The 11,868-nt window shown below is 36.0% G+C and overlaps 4 protein-coding genes across 5 annotated transcripts in view; 2 read left to right on the top strand and 2 right to left on the bottom strand.

Moving 5' to 3' along the window:
* kermit (PDZ domain-containing protein GIPC-like protein kermit) overlaps positions 1 to 3,499 on the bottom strand; it is a gene marked incomplete in the record, with an annotated part of 4,316 nt that extends 817 nt beyond the window's left edge. Inside the window, 4 exon segments of the mRNA XM_011306186.1 lie at positions 201 to 580; positions 989 to 1,085; positions 2,157 to 2,492; positions 3,132 to 3,499. Coding sequence (XP_011304488.1) covers positions 201 to 580; positions 989 to 1,085; positions 2,157 to 2,480 — 801 coding nt within the window.
* Positions 3,500 to 4,247: 748 nt separating this feature from the next.
* On the bottom strand, positions 4,248 to 6,106 carry shams (glucoside xylosyltransferase 1 shams). Its single transcript, XM_011306173.1, has 2 exons — positions 5,503 to 6,106; positions 4,248 to 5,334 (listed from the first exon to the last, which is right to left on the bottom strand). Exons 1-2 carry the CDS (start codon positions 5,950 to 5,952, stop codon positions 4,672 to 4,674), a joined length of 1,113 nt encoding a protein of 370 aa, XP_011304475.1. The 5' UTR covers positions 5,953 to 6,106; the 3' UTR covers positions 4,248 to 4,671.
* A 251-nt stretch (positions 6,107 to 6,357) lies between these two features.
* On the top strand, positions 6,358 to 7,166 carry LOC105267353 (uncharacterized). Of its 2 annotated transcripts, none has more exons than XM_011306160.1 (2): positions 6,358 to 6,494; positions 6,570 to 7,166. In XM_011306160.1, the coding sequence occupies exon 2, from the start codon at positions 6,581 to 6,583 to the stop codon at positions 7,058 to 7,060; it is 480 nt and encodes a 159-aa protein (XP_011304462.1). In that variant the 5' UTR covers positions 6,358 to 6,494; positions 6,570 to 6,580; the 3' UTR covers positions 7,061 to 7,166. The 2 variants fall into 2 exon arrangements, with proteins under 2 accessions (XP_011304462.1, XP_011304454.1); XM_011306152.1 differs by having other exon boundaries at positions 6,361 to 6,494; positions 6,555 to 7,166.
* A 995-nt stretch (positions 7,167 to 8,161) lies between these two features.
* Positions 8,162 to 11,335, top strand: aspr (asperous). Its single transcript, XM_011306139.1, has 7 exons — positions 8,162 to 8,343; positions 8,453 to 8,731; positions 8,826 to 8,929; positions 9,408 to 9,536; positions 9,674 to 10,095; positions 10,159 to 10,381; positions 10,455 to 11,335. Exons 3-7 carry the CDS (start codon positions 8,839 to 8,841, stop codon positions 10,823 to 10,825), a joined length of 1,236 nt encoding a protein of 411 aa, XP_011304441.1. The 5' UTR covers positions 8,162 to 8,343; positions 8,453 to 8,731; positions 8,826 to 8,838; the 3' UTR covers positions 10,826 to 11,335.
* The last annotated feature ends 533 nt before the right edge of the window (positions 11,336 to 11,868 follow it).

The following is an 11,868-nucleotide window of genomic DNA, read 5'->3' as shown; positions in this document are numbered from 1 at the left end:
TACCAATGGATTGGTAATTTACTCATTTCATCATTAATTTTTTCACTGATAAAATTCTTCTGCATGAAAAAAATCACTCCGAATTTCCTGAGACATTGAATAATGCCAAAAGCGTTGCATTTTTCCGTCAATCGAATCGGAGAAAAAAATCAGGGAAAAGTGCAGAAAATCCATAAGGGAAATACATAATTAAGACTCACAGGTTGAATATGTGCACTTCCATCAGCTTTAAATCTCAAAGTTTCTTTGCCGGTTCCATATCCAGATTTTTTCCCTTTCCTGGGATCAGAACGAGGTCCAATACTTCCAAATCCATTCTTCTGGGGCTCAATCAGTCTGAGAGTGAACATCGAGCCCTTCGGAATTTCCTTCAACATCTTGGCAACTTCGAAATGTCGTCTTCCTACTAGATTCTCCTCGTTAATTTTTTCAATATGATCACCAACTTGTATTATTTTTATTTTATCAATCACAGATCCTTCTTTTATTCTCTTTATGAAAGCGTAGCCTGCACCGTTGTCTGTTATCGTCAGGCCCAAGGCATCTTCGGTTTTTATCAATTCTATTTCCTTCGGCCTCCCTGAACATTAATAAAAACAATTATCCATAATAATTTGTTATTAAATGTATTCAGGAAAATTCATTCATTGTGGAATTCTTGGAAAGTTCTTGTCGTATTTTCATCTCATGACATCATTTTTAGAGATAATTAGGGAATCAACAAATATTTCATATCTGAGACCAATTTTTATCTCTGATTTTTTTTTTTGATCATTATCTTTAGGGGAAGGGTTTACCGGGGATGTGAGGTTTTTCTTCATGTTCCAGAAAAATTCGTTTCATATTTCAAATTCATGATATCAAATTTTTTCAGAGATAATTATGAATTGAGATTTATACAATTTTTTATTATAATGAATGAAAAAATATTTGTCATGCCTAATTATTAAGTAAGTGTAATCAGATTAATTATTTCGCGAAATCGTACCTTTTCGATGGGCGAATATGAAATCCTCGAGGCCAATTTGTCCCCCAAGTAGTTCCGACATCTCGGCTTTGTGGGTATTCAACGTGCAGAACAATATCTGAAATTCATATCGTTAATTGTGCAAAAAAGTATCGGTTGTTGGGAAATATGATATATAAAGGTCTCCACGGCGTGATGAAATGTGGGCCGGGGAAATTCACCGAAGGCACTCCACAATACGATAAGCAGCAGAGAAATTGCACAATCCGGTAATTCTACGAACACACATAATGGAAGTATTGACCTTTCTAAAATCAATCCATTGGGAATAACATTCGCTTACACGTCCACGTAATTCTTCTGATTTCTGTCAATTACAATCATTAAATTACTGGATTAATATCCATTACACATCGACTTACAAATATTATTAACAATATGTCTTGATACTTCACTACTAAATTATTAAAATATATGAGAAATCGAAGGGGAATATTTGCACGATACCTGGAGACTTAAATGGAATTTATTCTCCATTTAATTACATGGAGGTACTGATAATTTATAGGTTATTAATAAATTATTACGGATATTCACAAATTATTCATTCGTCAATAAACTTGTACTATTCCAAACGCCATACTATTTTCCACTCAATTTTTATTTATATATAACTCTTATATTCTGACTCTCAATTTTTTTACGTTTAATTCTCATTTTTGGAGATTTAATTATTAATTTTTATTTTTTCCCCTCACCTTTCGCTTTAATTTTGCAAAATCTAGTTCTCAGTAATTACAAAAATGTAAACCACAATTGAATTGATTTGAAGATTAATTTTTCAAGTTATCATAAAAAAACGATTGCTCCTTTTCGCAAAAAAAAAAACAAATAAACATTATTCCCCAATCAGGAATTGGTCAGACGTCCACCTGTCGAGTTCCCACGGTAATTGTCGATCTTAATCACAGCAATTTCTTACATTGAATCAAAATGAATAAAACCAATGACTTTCATCTACCAAACAAGAGAGATGGGAATGTAAAAGTGTAGAGGAGAATATCCGTCGGGGTCATGCACCATGACCAATGCTTCCTGCGTCCGGCGAAGGGTGAATTAAAAAAAAAGGAATAAAAAACGATGGATAATAAAAAAGGTGAAATAGAAATGAAAATAGATAGAAACTGACCTCACTGGCAGGTAAATCGTGACAATCAGCAATTCTCTGGTACAACTCTCGAACGTTGCTGAATCCAGAAATGAAACCTGTTGGGCTGCCATGAGCCAATTGGCATCGAAAGACAAGTTGTGTTTTACTCTCGTCAGTCTGGGCCTCAGGAAAGCGATTCTGGGGACTGTTTCTGTCCCGTTTACCATTGCCATTGGTGGTGTTCATCTGTGAACTACTGTTGCTCACCGTGTCGTGACCCTCACCATCCTGAGCTCCGTTATTCATTTTCTCCGGGCTCGAGGATGATCGGGACGATGAGCTCTTTGGTTTAAACAACGGCATTTTTTAGAACACCTGTTTCGAACATGTTTAACAAAATATTCATTCAGTCGCTCCATTATTTATTTTTTTTTCAATTGTTTGGTGATTTGGTGAATCGGAAACTTTCAGGATTTTTAAAATTTGGTGTGAAATTTCGGTGATTTTAGCGATGAATTTTTCATTTCTACAGATTAATTAATTAATTAATTCATTTTATGTAATATAATAATATATCCTTTCCACCGAATTGTCTGTCCTAATTAAGAATGACCACTTTCTAAATTTCTGAATTGTTATGCATCAATTTTAATTAATATTAATTTCAAATTTAGAAAAGTGATTTTCATTTTTCCACAGACACAAAAAATTGACGCGCAAATGATTCCCCCACGTATTGAAATCTCTAAAGCTGGCCTTGACATTCGAAAAAATGATCGAAGTCCTCTGAATTCGCCGTCAACAATTGATTTCTCTTCCGAATCGATTAATTATTGCTAACATCCAATGAAAGACTCCGGTCCTTCAATCCTCACCAAAATGAATTTTCACCGATAATCAATAACCGATCGGAGCATAAATATTATCATAAAAATCTTGCCTGCAGCATGAACCGCAGACATTGAAAAAGACAGACACGTCATAAAGATAAGGAAAATTACACTGTACCCATACCTCCGTTAATTTCGTAATATTCACGTAAAATGTATTCCTTTAAAAAAAAAGAACGTAATCCAGAAACAATGTCCACAGGTAATTATTCCCGCACGTACGGCACGTCTGACATTCCCGATTTATCACACATATTCCATTATTATCGTGAGCATGATCCACTGGATTTATCAGACAAGACACTGTTATCACATCGAATTGAAAATTACGAAAAGAATTTGTTCGATAAAAAAATAATTCTCAGGCGATAAAGCACCGTTTCTCTATTAATGCAGAAGATTCTAGTGCGATAATGAGACTCGAGGCGCGAAAAACTGATTTAATAGTTCACCTGGCATTGTCGAGTGCTCGATGACAACAAAAAGGTGTGTAATACACCGTACAGAGAATTCTCGTGACTCCCTGTACAAACGCCTGTACCCCACCACAATAACTTTTTTTTTCCACTCAATTTTTTTTCTTTCCTGTGTACCGAATGCCGGTGTTCACCGTTTCACCTACTGTCTCGTTTAATTAATCCTTTCGACACACCCATTATTTATTACTCGAAATATAAATTTTCGGAGTCATTGTTTGGAAATAAAATAATAATCCTAGAGTTAGATGGGAGGGACGAATGAGTTGGAAACTTTTTTTTAAATTATTTGGAGGCAATTGATTGTCAATTTGACTTGACACTTGCATTAATTTATGAAGAATAAATCAATGTAATAATATTTGGGGATAAAACGGGATTGTTTTATTGAATTTTCATTGTTCCATGTGATGACGGTATGTGTAAATAGATAATATCGTTTGTGTAACTTAATTTGTAATTAGTAGTACAAAGAAGATCGATAACATTTATTGGAATAAATCGTATAGAGCGATTGAATTTTAATTCATTGTAATAAAGAGAAGAGAGGAGATATAATTTTCATAGAAAAAAAAACATCACAGTTGTCGTCAGATCTCTCTGGTATTATCATTACCTTATCCTACATTATAATTAATTATTGTTGTCGATTCACAATTAATAAAAAATGCCGTTGAATTGAGATTATTTCTATTCTTCAATTCAGAGTTAAAAAATTTGCGGCAGTATTTGGAATCTCGAAATTATCTACTGAATTTTCGGTATATTGTTCATAACATTTCGTGTGTATATTTCTAGATTTATTGCGTACAGTAAAAATCGGTCAACAATTTGAGATTGAATTGAGATAAAAACCTTGGAGTAGCAATTCAGCTGTGAAGTGGTCGAAGGACATTAAGATGAACAATTCATATAATTAATTTGATTATTAAATCATGTTTCATGTTTTCGCCAATTTTGAATTCCAATTAATTTCTTCAATTTTCAAAAAAAAATTCCCCAACAATCGAATTTCTGTGTAGAAATAACGATTTTCACATCGAGTGTCAATTTCATTTGTCGATTTCATTGCGGTCTCGCTGAAAATTTTTTTTTCAGATCCTCTAGAAGTCGACAATTATTTTCCATTTACCACTTCACATCAGAATTCCACGATTCCACAGCACCTAACGGTTTATTAATTTAGAATCAATTAATAAAATCCCTCCCCAGGTGTATCTCAGGCTGTTTAATAAAAACCTTCCAGACCTTTCCACAATTTGAGGTATCCTCCATGGTTAAATACCCTTGCATTGGCAGTAAAAGATTATCATAGGGATCAGTATCCAACTGATACTGCTGCATGGCACGATAGACAGCCCTGAAGGGTGGCTGTTTCATCAAGTGAAAAGTCCCCCTGGAGCCATGAACCACCAGGGCACCCTCTCTCTCAGCCTCAATGCACACCGACATGTACATACAATGATCAGGACGATAATTGTACCTGCAGGAATAGATATACAATCTCTCCGGATGATAATGGAAGATGATATTTATAATATCCTGATCTCCCCAGGTTATCTTGAGTTTCCACTCCTTGTGGATGGGAATCACGTAGTCTGTCCATCTGAAATCTCGCATTCGAGTGAGATTCATCAGCATTACTCCAGAATTCACCCCCAACTTTCCATAATAAGGATGTTTGGCAAATCGGTTGTACCATCCAGTATTGGGATCCTCGTGCTCTGGGCTCAGGGCTGCCAGTTGCGACGAGTTCATCAATTTAAATTCATCCCATACGAGCTCTGGAGGGGCCAGGAAGAGTGTGTCTGTATCCACGTACAGAATGCTGTCTACGTCATTAAGTAGAGTCTGAAAAATGTTTAATCGAAAATTCAGGATAATATCTTAATTTCAGGATGAAAATTCAATTTTTTTTTCAAATTCAAATTCAAACTTCCAGAATTCCACACGGAGAATTCTTTTTTTTATTAATTAATCCATTATTATCTTATTTATTTATCAATTTTCCATTCTTACAGGTAAAAAAAGTCTCTGAGCTGCACACGGTTTGAAAAGTTTTTTCCACATAACAACATCGCTGTGTTCTGGAAATTCAATGGGTTTAACAACATAACTAAATGTTTTATTGGTCTTGTACTTCCAATCTGTGAGTTTCTCATCAAAATCGATGATCAAATTGGGTTCAGTGATGATGATGAATTTCAATGATCGATTGGTAAACACAAGAGCAGATTTGAGCATCGTTAGGGCCTCATCTAATCTGTCACCGCAAATCACAACGCAAATCACCACTTCGTCTTGGGTTATCACTTTAACAGGTGCTTCAATTAATTCAGGTATTTCTCTTGATTTTTCATTCTTCAGGCCAAATATTTTGCTATTTGAAAATTGATTTGTGAAATTCAAAAGCACTACTAGACCCACGAATAGAAGGAATAAAAAACCGAATCTGTACACCGATTTCATGATTGTTTATTGATGGAGTGATGAAGATGTTCATTGATGTTTTTTTTTATTTATCACATCATTGTCATTGGAATAACGGTGTCAGATTTATTCGGTTGTTTGCAGAAGATGTTCACAAGTATTGTTTTTATTTTGACACATCTTGACATAACCTCACATCGTGCAGCTTCGGATTTCATCGCGGTTCTTCGTGAATGGTTCAAATTTCTCGGGTTACACCAGCGATTATTCATTTCCGCTTATATTTTCTCACGTTTATGGAATTATTTTCCATTCTTTGTTTATTGTTCTCTAGTTCTCTTCACTTTCTAATTTCGCAAAATGTCATTTTCGAATTTCGCGGATAAAACGGTGGGTGCCATCTGTGAAATGCAATCCCAAGAGATAAGATTTGAGCAGAGATTATTTGAGCGTTAGCAACAGATTAGCAATCTCCCTTTATAACAGCCGCAAAACTTGAAGTCAGTACGACCTAACAAATTAGAAGAAGAAAAAGAAGAAGGAGAATCTCCCCTATAATCTCTGGAGTCACTTTCGAACAGGTATGTACCAACGCCACATTATGATTGTTTTTCTAAATGCCAGTTGAACCATTTTTTCAGATATTTTCATTCCAGAAAAAAAAAGAATGAATCACAAATCAGGGAACGATACTCCTCCTGATGAAGATGATCAGGGCGAAGTGCCGACCTGGCAAACGCTATTTGAGGGTGTGAAAAATATTGTGACTTCTAAAGAATTTATTATTGGAGCTTCTGCAGTCGTAGGAGCAGTGTCAGCTGTTGCGGCCGCACCTAAAGTTGCTCAAGCCGTAGGATATCGTGAAGAAGGAATTAAGAAAAATTCCCCTGCATCATCAATGATGCGCCGACATGAGGGGTTCACACCTGCTGGTGGTGTAGTTTCAACTCTTCAGCATGTTGGCGCCAAAAATAGTGTTCTTGGATCGACTAATGCCACCCTCGCTTCAGTAGGAATTGGTGCAGGAATCGGTGCAGGAATCGGTGCACTTTTCGCTGCCATTGGTACAGCTATTGCCGACAATTGTGAAAGTCCCGATGATTTTGATCCAAATCATGGGAAAACTGTCAAAAAAATTGATGACTAAGAGTTTTCGGGAAAGAAAGTACAGTATGAAGGTGATTAATCACCAGTACTCCATTTTTTATAACGCAACACCCGTTCATTCCTATCTTTTATGACTCACATGAGTCTACGTATTACAGAAGATAAGAATTATCAAATAAAATTATTTTCCGATCGGATCAATTGCTCGGATCGTTTTCTATAGCGGGATATGGGTAGTATATTAATTTTTTATATATATATTTGTATATGCATGCATGCGACATATATCAGGATAATTGATATATATTTTTGAATATATATTTTCTCCATGTGAGCACATCCTATCGTAATCTTCAACAATTCCCAACAACGGAGAACTCATTCATTAACGAATTGTTCAATCAGGTATTTTTATTATGTATCATGTGTTTTGTCTGTTTCAATGACACACGTCTTGCCTGGAATTCGAATGAATTAAATTTTTTTCGTCAAAGACGAGAGATCTCTCATTATAATGGCCCAGAGGCGGCTGAATAAATGGGTCTGATTAATCGAAGGTAAACAACTCGGATTGGTCAATCCTAAGATAAATAATGCAGAAACCATATTTACTCTCTAGGATACTCTTTCAATTTCTTCACGTCACGATTTTCAAAAAATATTATTGTTTTTCGCCCACTGGAGAAGACTGCGGTAACCTGTGAAGTATTGAGATATTGTATTTACATATTTCTTCGTTTATGATTCCAGTTTCGGGGATTTAGAATTTATTTTTATAGAATTCATGATGTGATACAGTGAGATGACTGTTTTGTATATTTTTTCAACAACTTGAATTCTTTTGCAATTATTTTTTTGGCTTTGTTTTTTTTTGCAATGATTCGACTTTATTTGTAATTGTTTGCCAAATTACCGATGGGATTAATATAATAATAATAATTTTGTGATAGTGTGATAATTTTCCTGCATTTTCTCTACAATTTGTGATTATTTCTCAAAATTCGGAAAAACGTAGAAAAAATGTCGCGCCATCTTGAAACTTCATGAGTCATTAAATAACGACAAAACGCAAAAACGTTATATTTTTTACATAAAACCCATCGTAATCTTGCCAGAAAAATGAAAAAAGTTAATTTTGAAAAAATATGGGTGAAGACCCCTCCAAAGGGGTACATGTCCTAAACAATTTCTCCTGAAAAAATCAATTCTCAATTGAAAAAATATTGAATTGTCAAATTGAACAGAAAAAATGTGGGATCGAAGAGTCACTTGAATCTCATGGTTTGGAGGTCATCGAATTGAAGGACGCGGTAACCATTTAAGGTACAAGATAATTGTGCAAGAGTTCACGTACATAAGAAAAACGTCGTCACGTATTTTTATATGATCTCATAGTGTTCTAACGTATATCAAGGAGAAAAATATTCAACAGGGGAAGAGGTTGGTGAGATGATCATGACGTTGGAGGACCAATTAAGGTTCACCTGCCTACATGATCCTGGTTGGAGTCACATTGTAACTGGCTCGAGGATAAAACCAGAAAAATGGAACGTGGGTGGCACCAGAGGATTGAATCATGGTCGTGCGTGGGTCACTGGTGGGAATTTACCATGAAGATATTTCTGTATATTTTCGTTGAGATTCTCCAAGAGATTGGCAGTCCCTGCTTGCTCTCTCAACAGCAAGGATCACTATTTATTTTTGAGATTTGGTAAATGCGCATTTTCTAGTTCATGTGACTTCAGTTACTATTGATTTCAACTTCGTTGGCTCTTTCTATTCATCATTCTTATTTTTTTTTTAAGAGTGAGCAGAAACATGGGATTTTATCGCACTATTTTATTGGCGGCAGTTTTCACTGCTTCCGCTTTCGCGGATAGATATCATTATGGACGAGTGCTATCTACAGGTAAATATATTTTTTTTTATGAAATTTTTTAATACGTCAATTTAACGAGCTTGAAATCGTCGCGAGAATGAGGAATTATTCGGAGTTCATTTAATTTGGGAATTGGAAATATGAATCGATGCGAGTTCGAAATGATGAGTTGAGTTCTATTCGTTTGTGAATCCATAAGCAAAGGATTTGTGACTGTTGCCAGAATTTTTTCTCTCATTTTTATAATCATCCCCTTTTTTCATGAACAATGGATAATCAAATTTTCGCGTCATTTCTTTCCTTTTCAACTTGAGAAAAGTGATTTTAAATCGATTCTCGTAATTAATTTTTTTGTCACGTATTCATATTTATTTCTAGACTTGTTTTATTCATGGAAGAAAAAACGGTAATTCTCGAATGAATCTCCAGTCGCAAATGAACAATTAATTTATTCAATACAGATGCATGATTTCTTGAAACCGGTTCTCCAGCAGAATTTTTTTTTCAGCGGGCTGTGCTTCATACACTTGTGGTCAAAATGCAAAGTGTACAGTGACAGATGGTAGACCCGTCTGTTCGTGTTTAAATCTTCACATGGGCGATGCTCTTGTGCAATGTTTCAAAGTCGAGTGCATAAGTAAGTGAACAAATATATAATTTCTTTCCTAATAACTTATTTCCTAATAAAACAAATGATTTAAGATGATGTTTAAAAGAGTTATCACATACGTATTCTTGGAAATGACTGAATCAATGTGAAATTTTGGACTCTAGTCGATGAGGACTGCCCAAGCACGAGATCCTGTGCTGGCAATCACTGCGTAGACCCCTGTCCTGGCTCCTGTGGGACTAATGCCAACTGCGAGGTAAGGAATCACGTGCCGACGTGTTTCTGTCCCCGAGGTTTCACCGGTGATCCATTCACATCCTGCCGCGTTGCAGACCCTTGTCAACCTAGCCCCTGCGGCCTGAACACGCGCTGCGATGTCGTCAATGAAGTTGCCGTTTGCAAATGTCTACCAGGATACAGGGGCTCACCCCTTGCCGGATGTCGTCACGAGTGCGAGAGCGATGCCGAATGTCCCAGTCACCTTTCCTGTTCTTCTAATTTCAGGTGTGAAAATCCATGCTCCACCTGTGGAGAGGGGGCCAATTGCAATGTAGTCAATCATCAGCCTAAGTGTTCCTGTCCAGAGGTAAGTGGATTTAAAAGTTTTCTACATCCATATATATTTTTGATTCTATTATTTTTTCTTTAGAACTGGCAAGGTAGTCCTTACACGAAATGCTACCCAGAGTGCACGATTCACTCGGAATGTCCAGCTGGCAAGCCAGCCTGTCTCTACCAGAAATGTACGAATCCTTGTACCGGAGCTTGTGGAACCAATGCCAACTGTGAGCTCAGAGGAATAACTCCAGTCTGCAGTTGTCCAAGGGACATGACCGGCAATCCATTTATCAGTTGCAGACCATTTACTCCAGGTGAATTCAATCACTTTTCAAGTAACAATTATTAATTTTAATGAGTCATCTGTCAAACTTGTTTCAATTTCAGAGGATCTTTGTCAACCAAATCCCTGCGGTGAGCACGCAGTCTGCACTCCTGGTCACGACAACACAGGAAAAGAGCGTCCGGTCTGCACCTGCCCCACGGGATACACCGGGAACGCTCTCGTAAGCTGTCGAAGAGGCGAATGCCAGGCAGACAGCGAGTGTCCAGACAGCAAAGCCTGTATCGATTACTTCTGTCAGAATCCCTGCACTGGAAAGGAATGTGCACCCAATGCCAAGTGCGAGGCACGTCGTCATATTGCTGTGTGCACCTGCTTGGATGGAACCAGAGGAGATGCTGTCGTTGGGTGCAATCAGATTGTATCCAATACGAGGAATGGACGATTTGGATATGGAAGATACTACTCATCGTAATTAAATGAAATCCATGCTCTTACTTTCACTACGGAGCAGATTTCTTTCAAGTGGTAAAGTGCGGAAAGTTGGAGGATTTCGTGTCTAGTTTATTTGATTAATTTTGGGATAATTCTTGAGCTCAGAGGAAAGGCTCGTATCATTTTTCTGATGCTTATCATCAAAACAATACGGTAATGTATTATTTTCATTCGAGCACAAATTAATTATAATATATTCTAATTACCTCGACATTCTGTACCAGCAAAAATACGTAAAAAATATTTTTAATAACATATTACACTGAATCAGTTAATAATTTACGTATTTTTAATGTAAAATTCAGTAATAACGCTTGACTGACGAATTATTTTGAAGAAATTGTTACTTTATGCCATTCGTAATGATTTTTATGAACAAATGTTATACTAATTAAACAGGATAATAGTGAGCAGGATCACGAAAATGTAAAAAAATGTGTTTTTATTTGTTATAAAATAAATTTCCACAATCCCGTGGATCTTCGCATCATGCCGAGAAAAAAAAAATTACTTAACGTATCTTGATGTTTAGAAAATTCCCATTAAATCGACTTAAAAGCAGAAAATTCCAATTATTTATTTAATTATAGATGCAAAAAGGCCAATCGGCTTTTTTTATTACGTCCTACCAGATTTAGACGACTGTAGAACGAGTGGAAGGGGGAAAGGGGAATTTCAAATGGAAAAAATTATTCAATACATTGAAGATATACTACTAATTAAATTAAATTATTATAGTGAGCGCGTTGTCTAGCGGGCAACGTGCTTGGCTGGCACACGGACGGCTAGGGTTCGGTCCCGCCATTATTCATTTTTTTTTTTCAAAATAATTCCAATTTTTTTTTTTTATAAATGACTAATCAATGAAAATATCGTTTAAAAACTAAATTTTTGAAAATCGAGAAGATATCCAGTGAAATTGACAAATTAGCAATTTTTTAAAACAATACTTTTGCAATATATATACTCCTAATGAAATTATAATATTGCAAAAGCGCGTTATCCTAGCGGTAACGTGCTCGG

Source organism: Fopius arisanus, unplaced genomic scaffold (assembly GCF_000806365.1).
Source record: "Fopius arisanus strain USDA-PBARC FA_bdor unplaced genomic scaffold, ASM80636v1 scaffold00002, whole genome shotgun sequence".
Classification (NCBI taxonomy): domain Eukaryota; kingdom Metazoa; phylum Arthropoda; class Insecta; order Hymenoptera; family Braconidae; genus Fopius; species Fopius arisanus.
Note: the sequence above shows the minus strand (reverse complement) of the source record. Positions and strands in the feature narration are given on the sequence as shown.

Excerpts from the sequence above, each read along its gene's own strand:
- shams (XM_011306173.1), bottom strand. The coding sequence starts at position 5,952 with ATGAAATCGGTGTACAGATTCGGTTTTTTATTCCTTCTATTCGTGGGT. Across the intron at positions 5,335-5,502 it reads CTCAGAGACTTTTTTTACCT|ACTCTACTTAATGACGTAGA; the intron begins GTAAGAATGGAA and ends AACATTTTTCAG.
- LOC105267353 (XM_011306160.1), top strand. The coding sequence starts at position 6,581 with ATGAATCACAAATCAGGGAACGATACTCCTCCTGATGAAGATGATCAG.
- aspr (XM_011306139.1), top strand. The coding sequence starts at position 8,839 with ATGGGATTTTATCGCACTATTTTATTGGCGGCAGTTTTCACTGCTTCC. Across the intron at positions 9,537-9,673 it reads TTTCAAAGTCGAGTGCATAA|TCGATGAGGACTGCCCAAGC; the intron begins GTAAGTGAACAA and ends TTTGGACTCTAG. Across the intron at positions 10,096-10,158 it reads CTAAGTGTTCCTGTCCAGAG|AACTGGCAAGGTAGTCCTTA; the intron begins GTAAGTGGATTT and ends TTTTTTCTTTAG.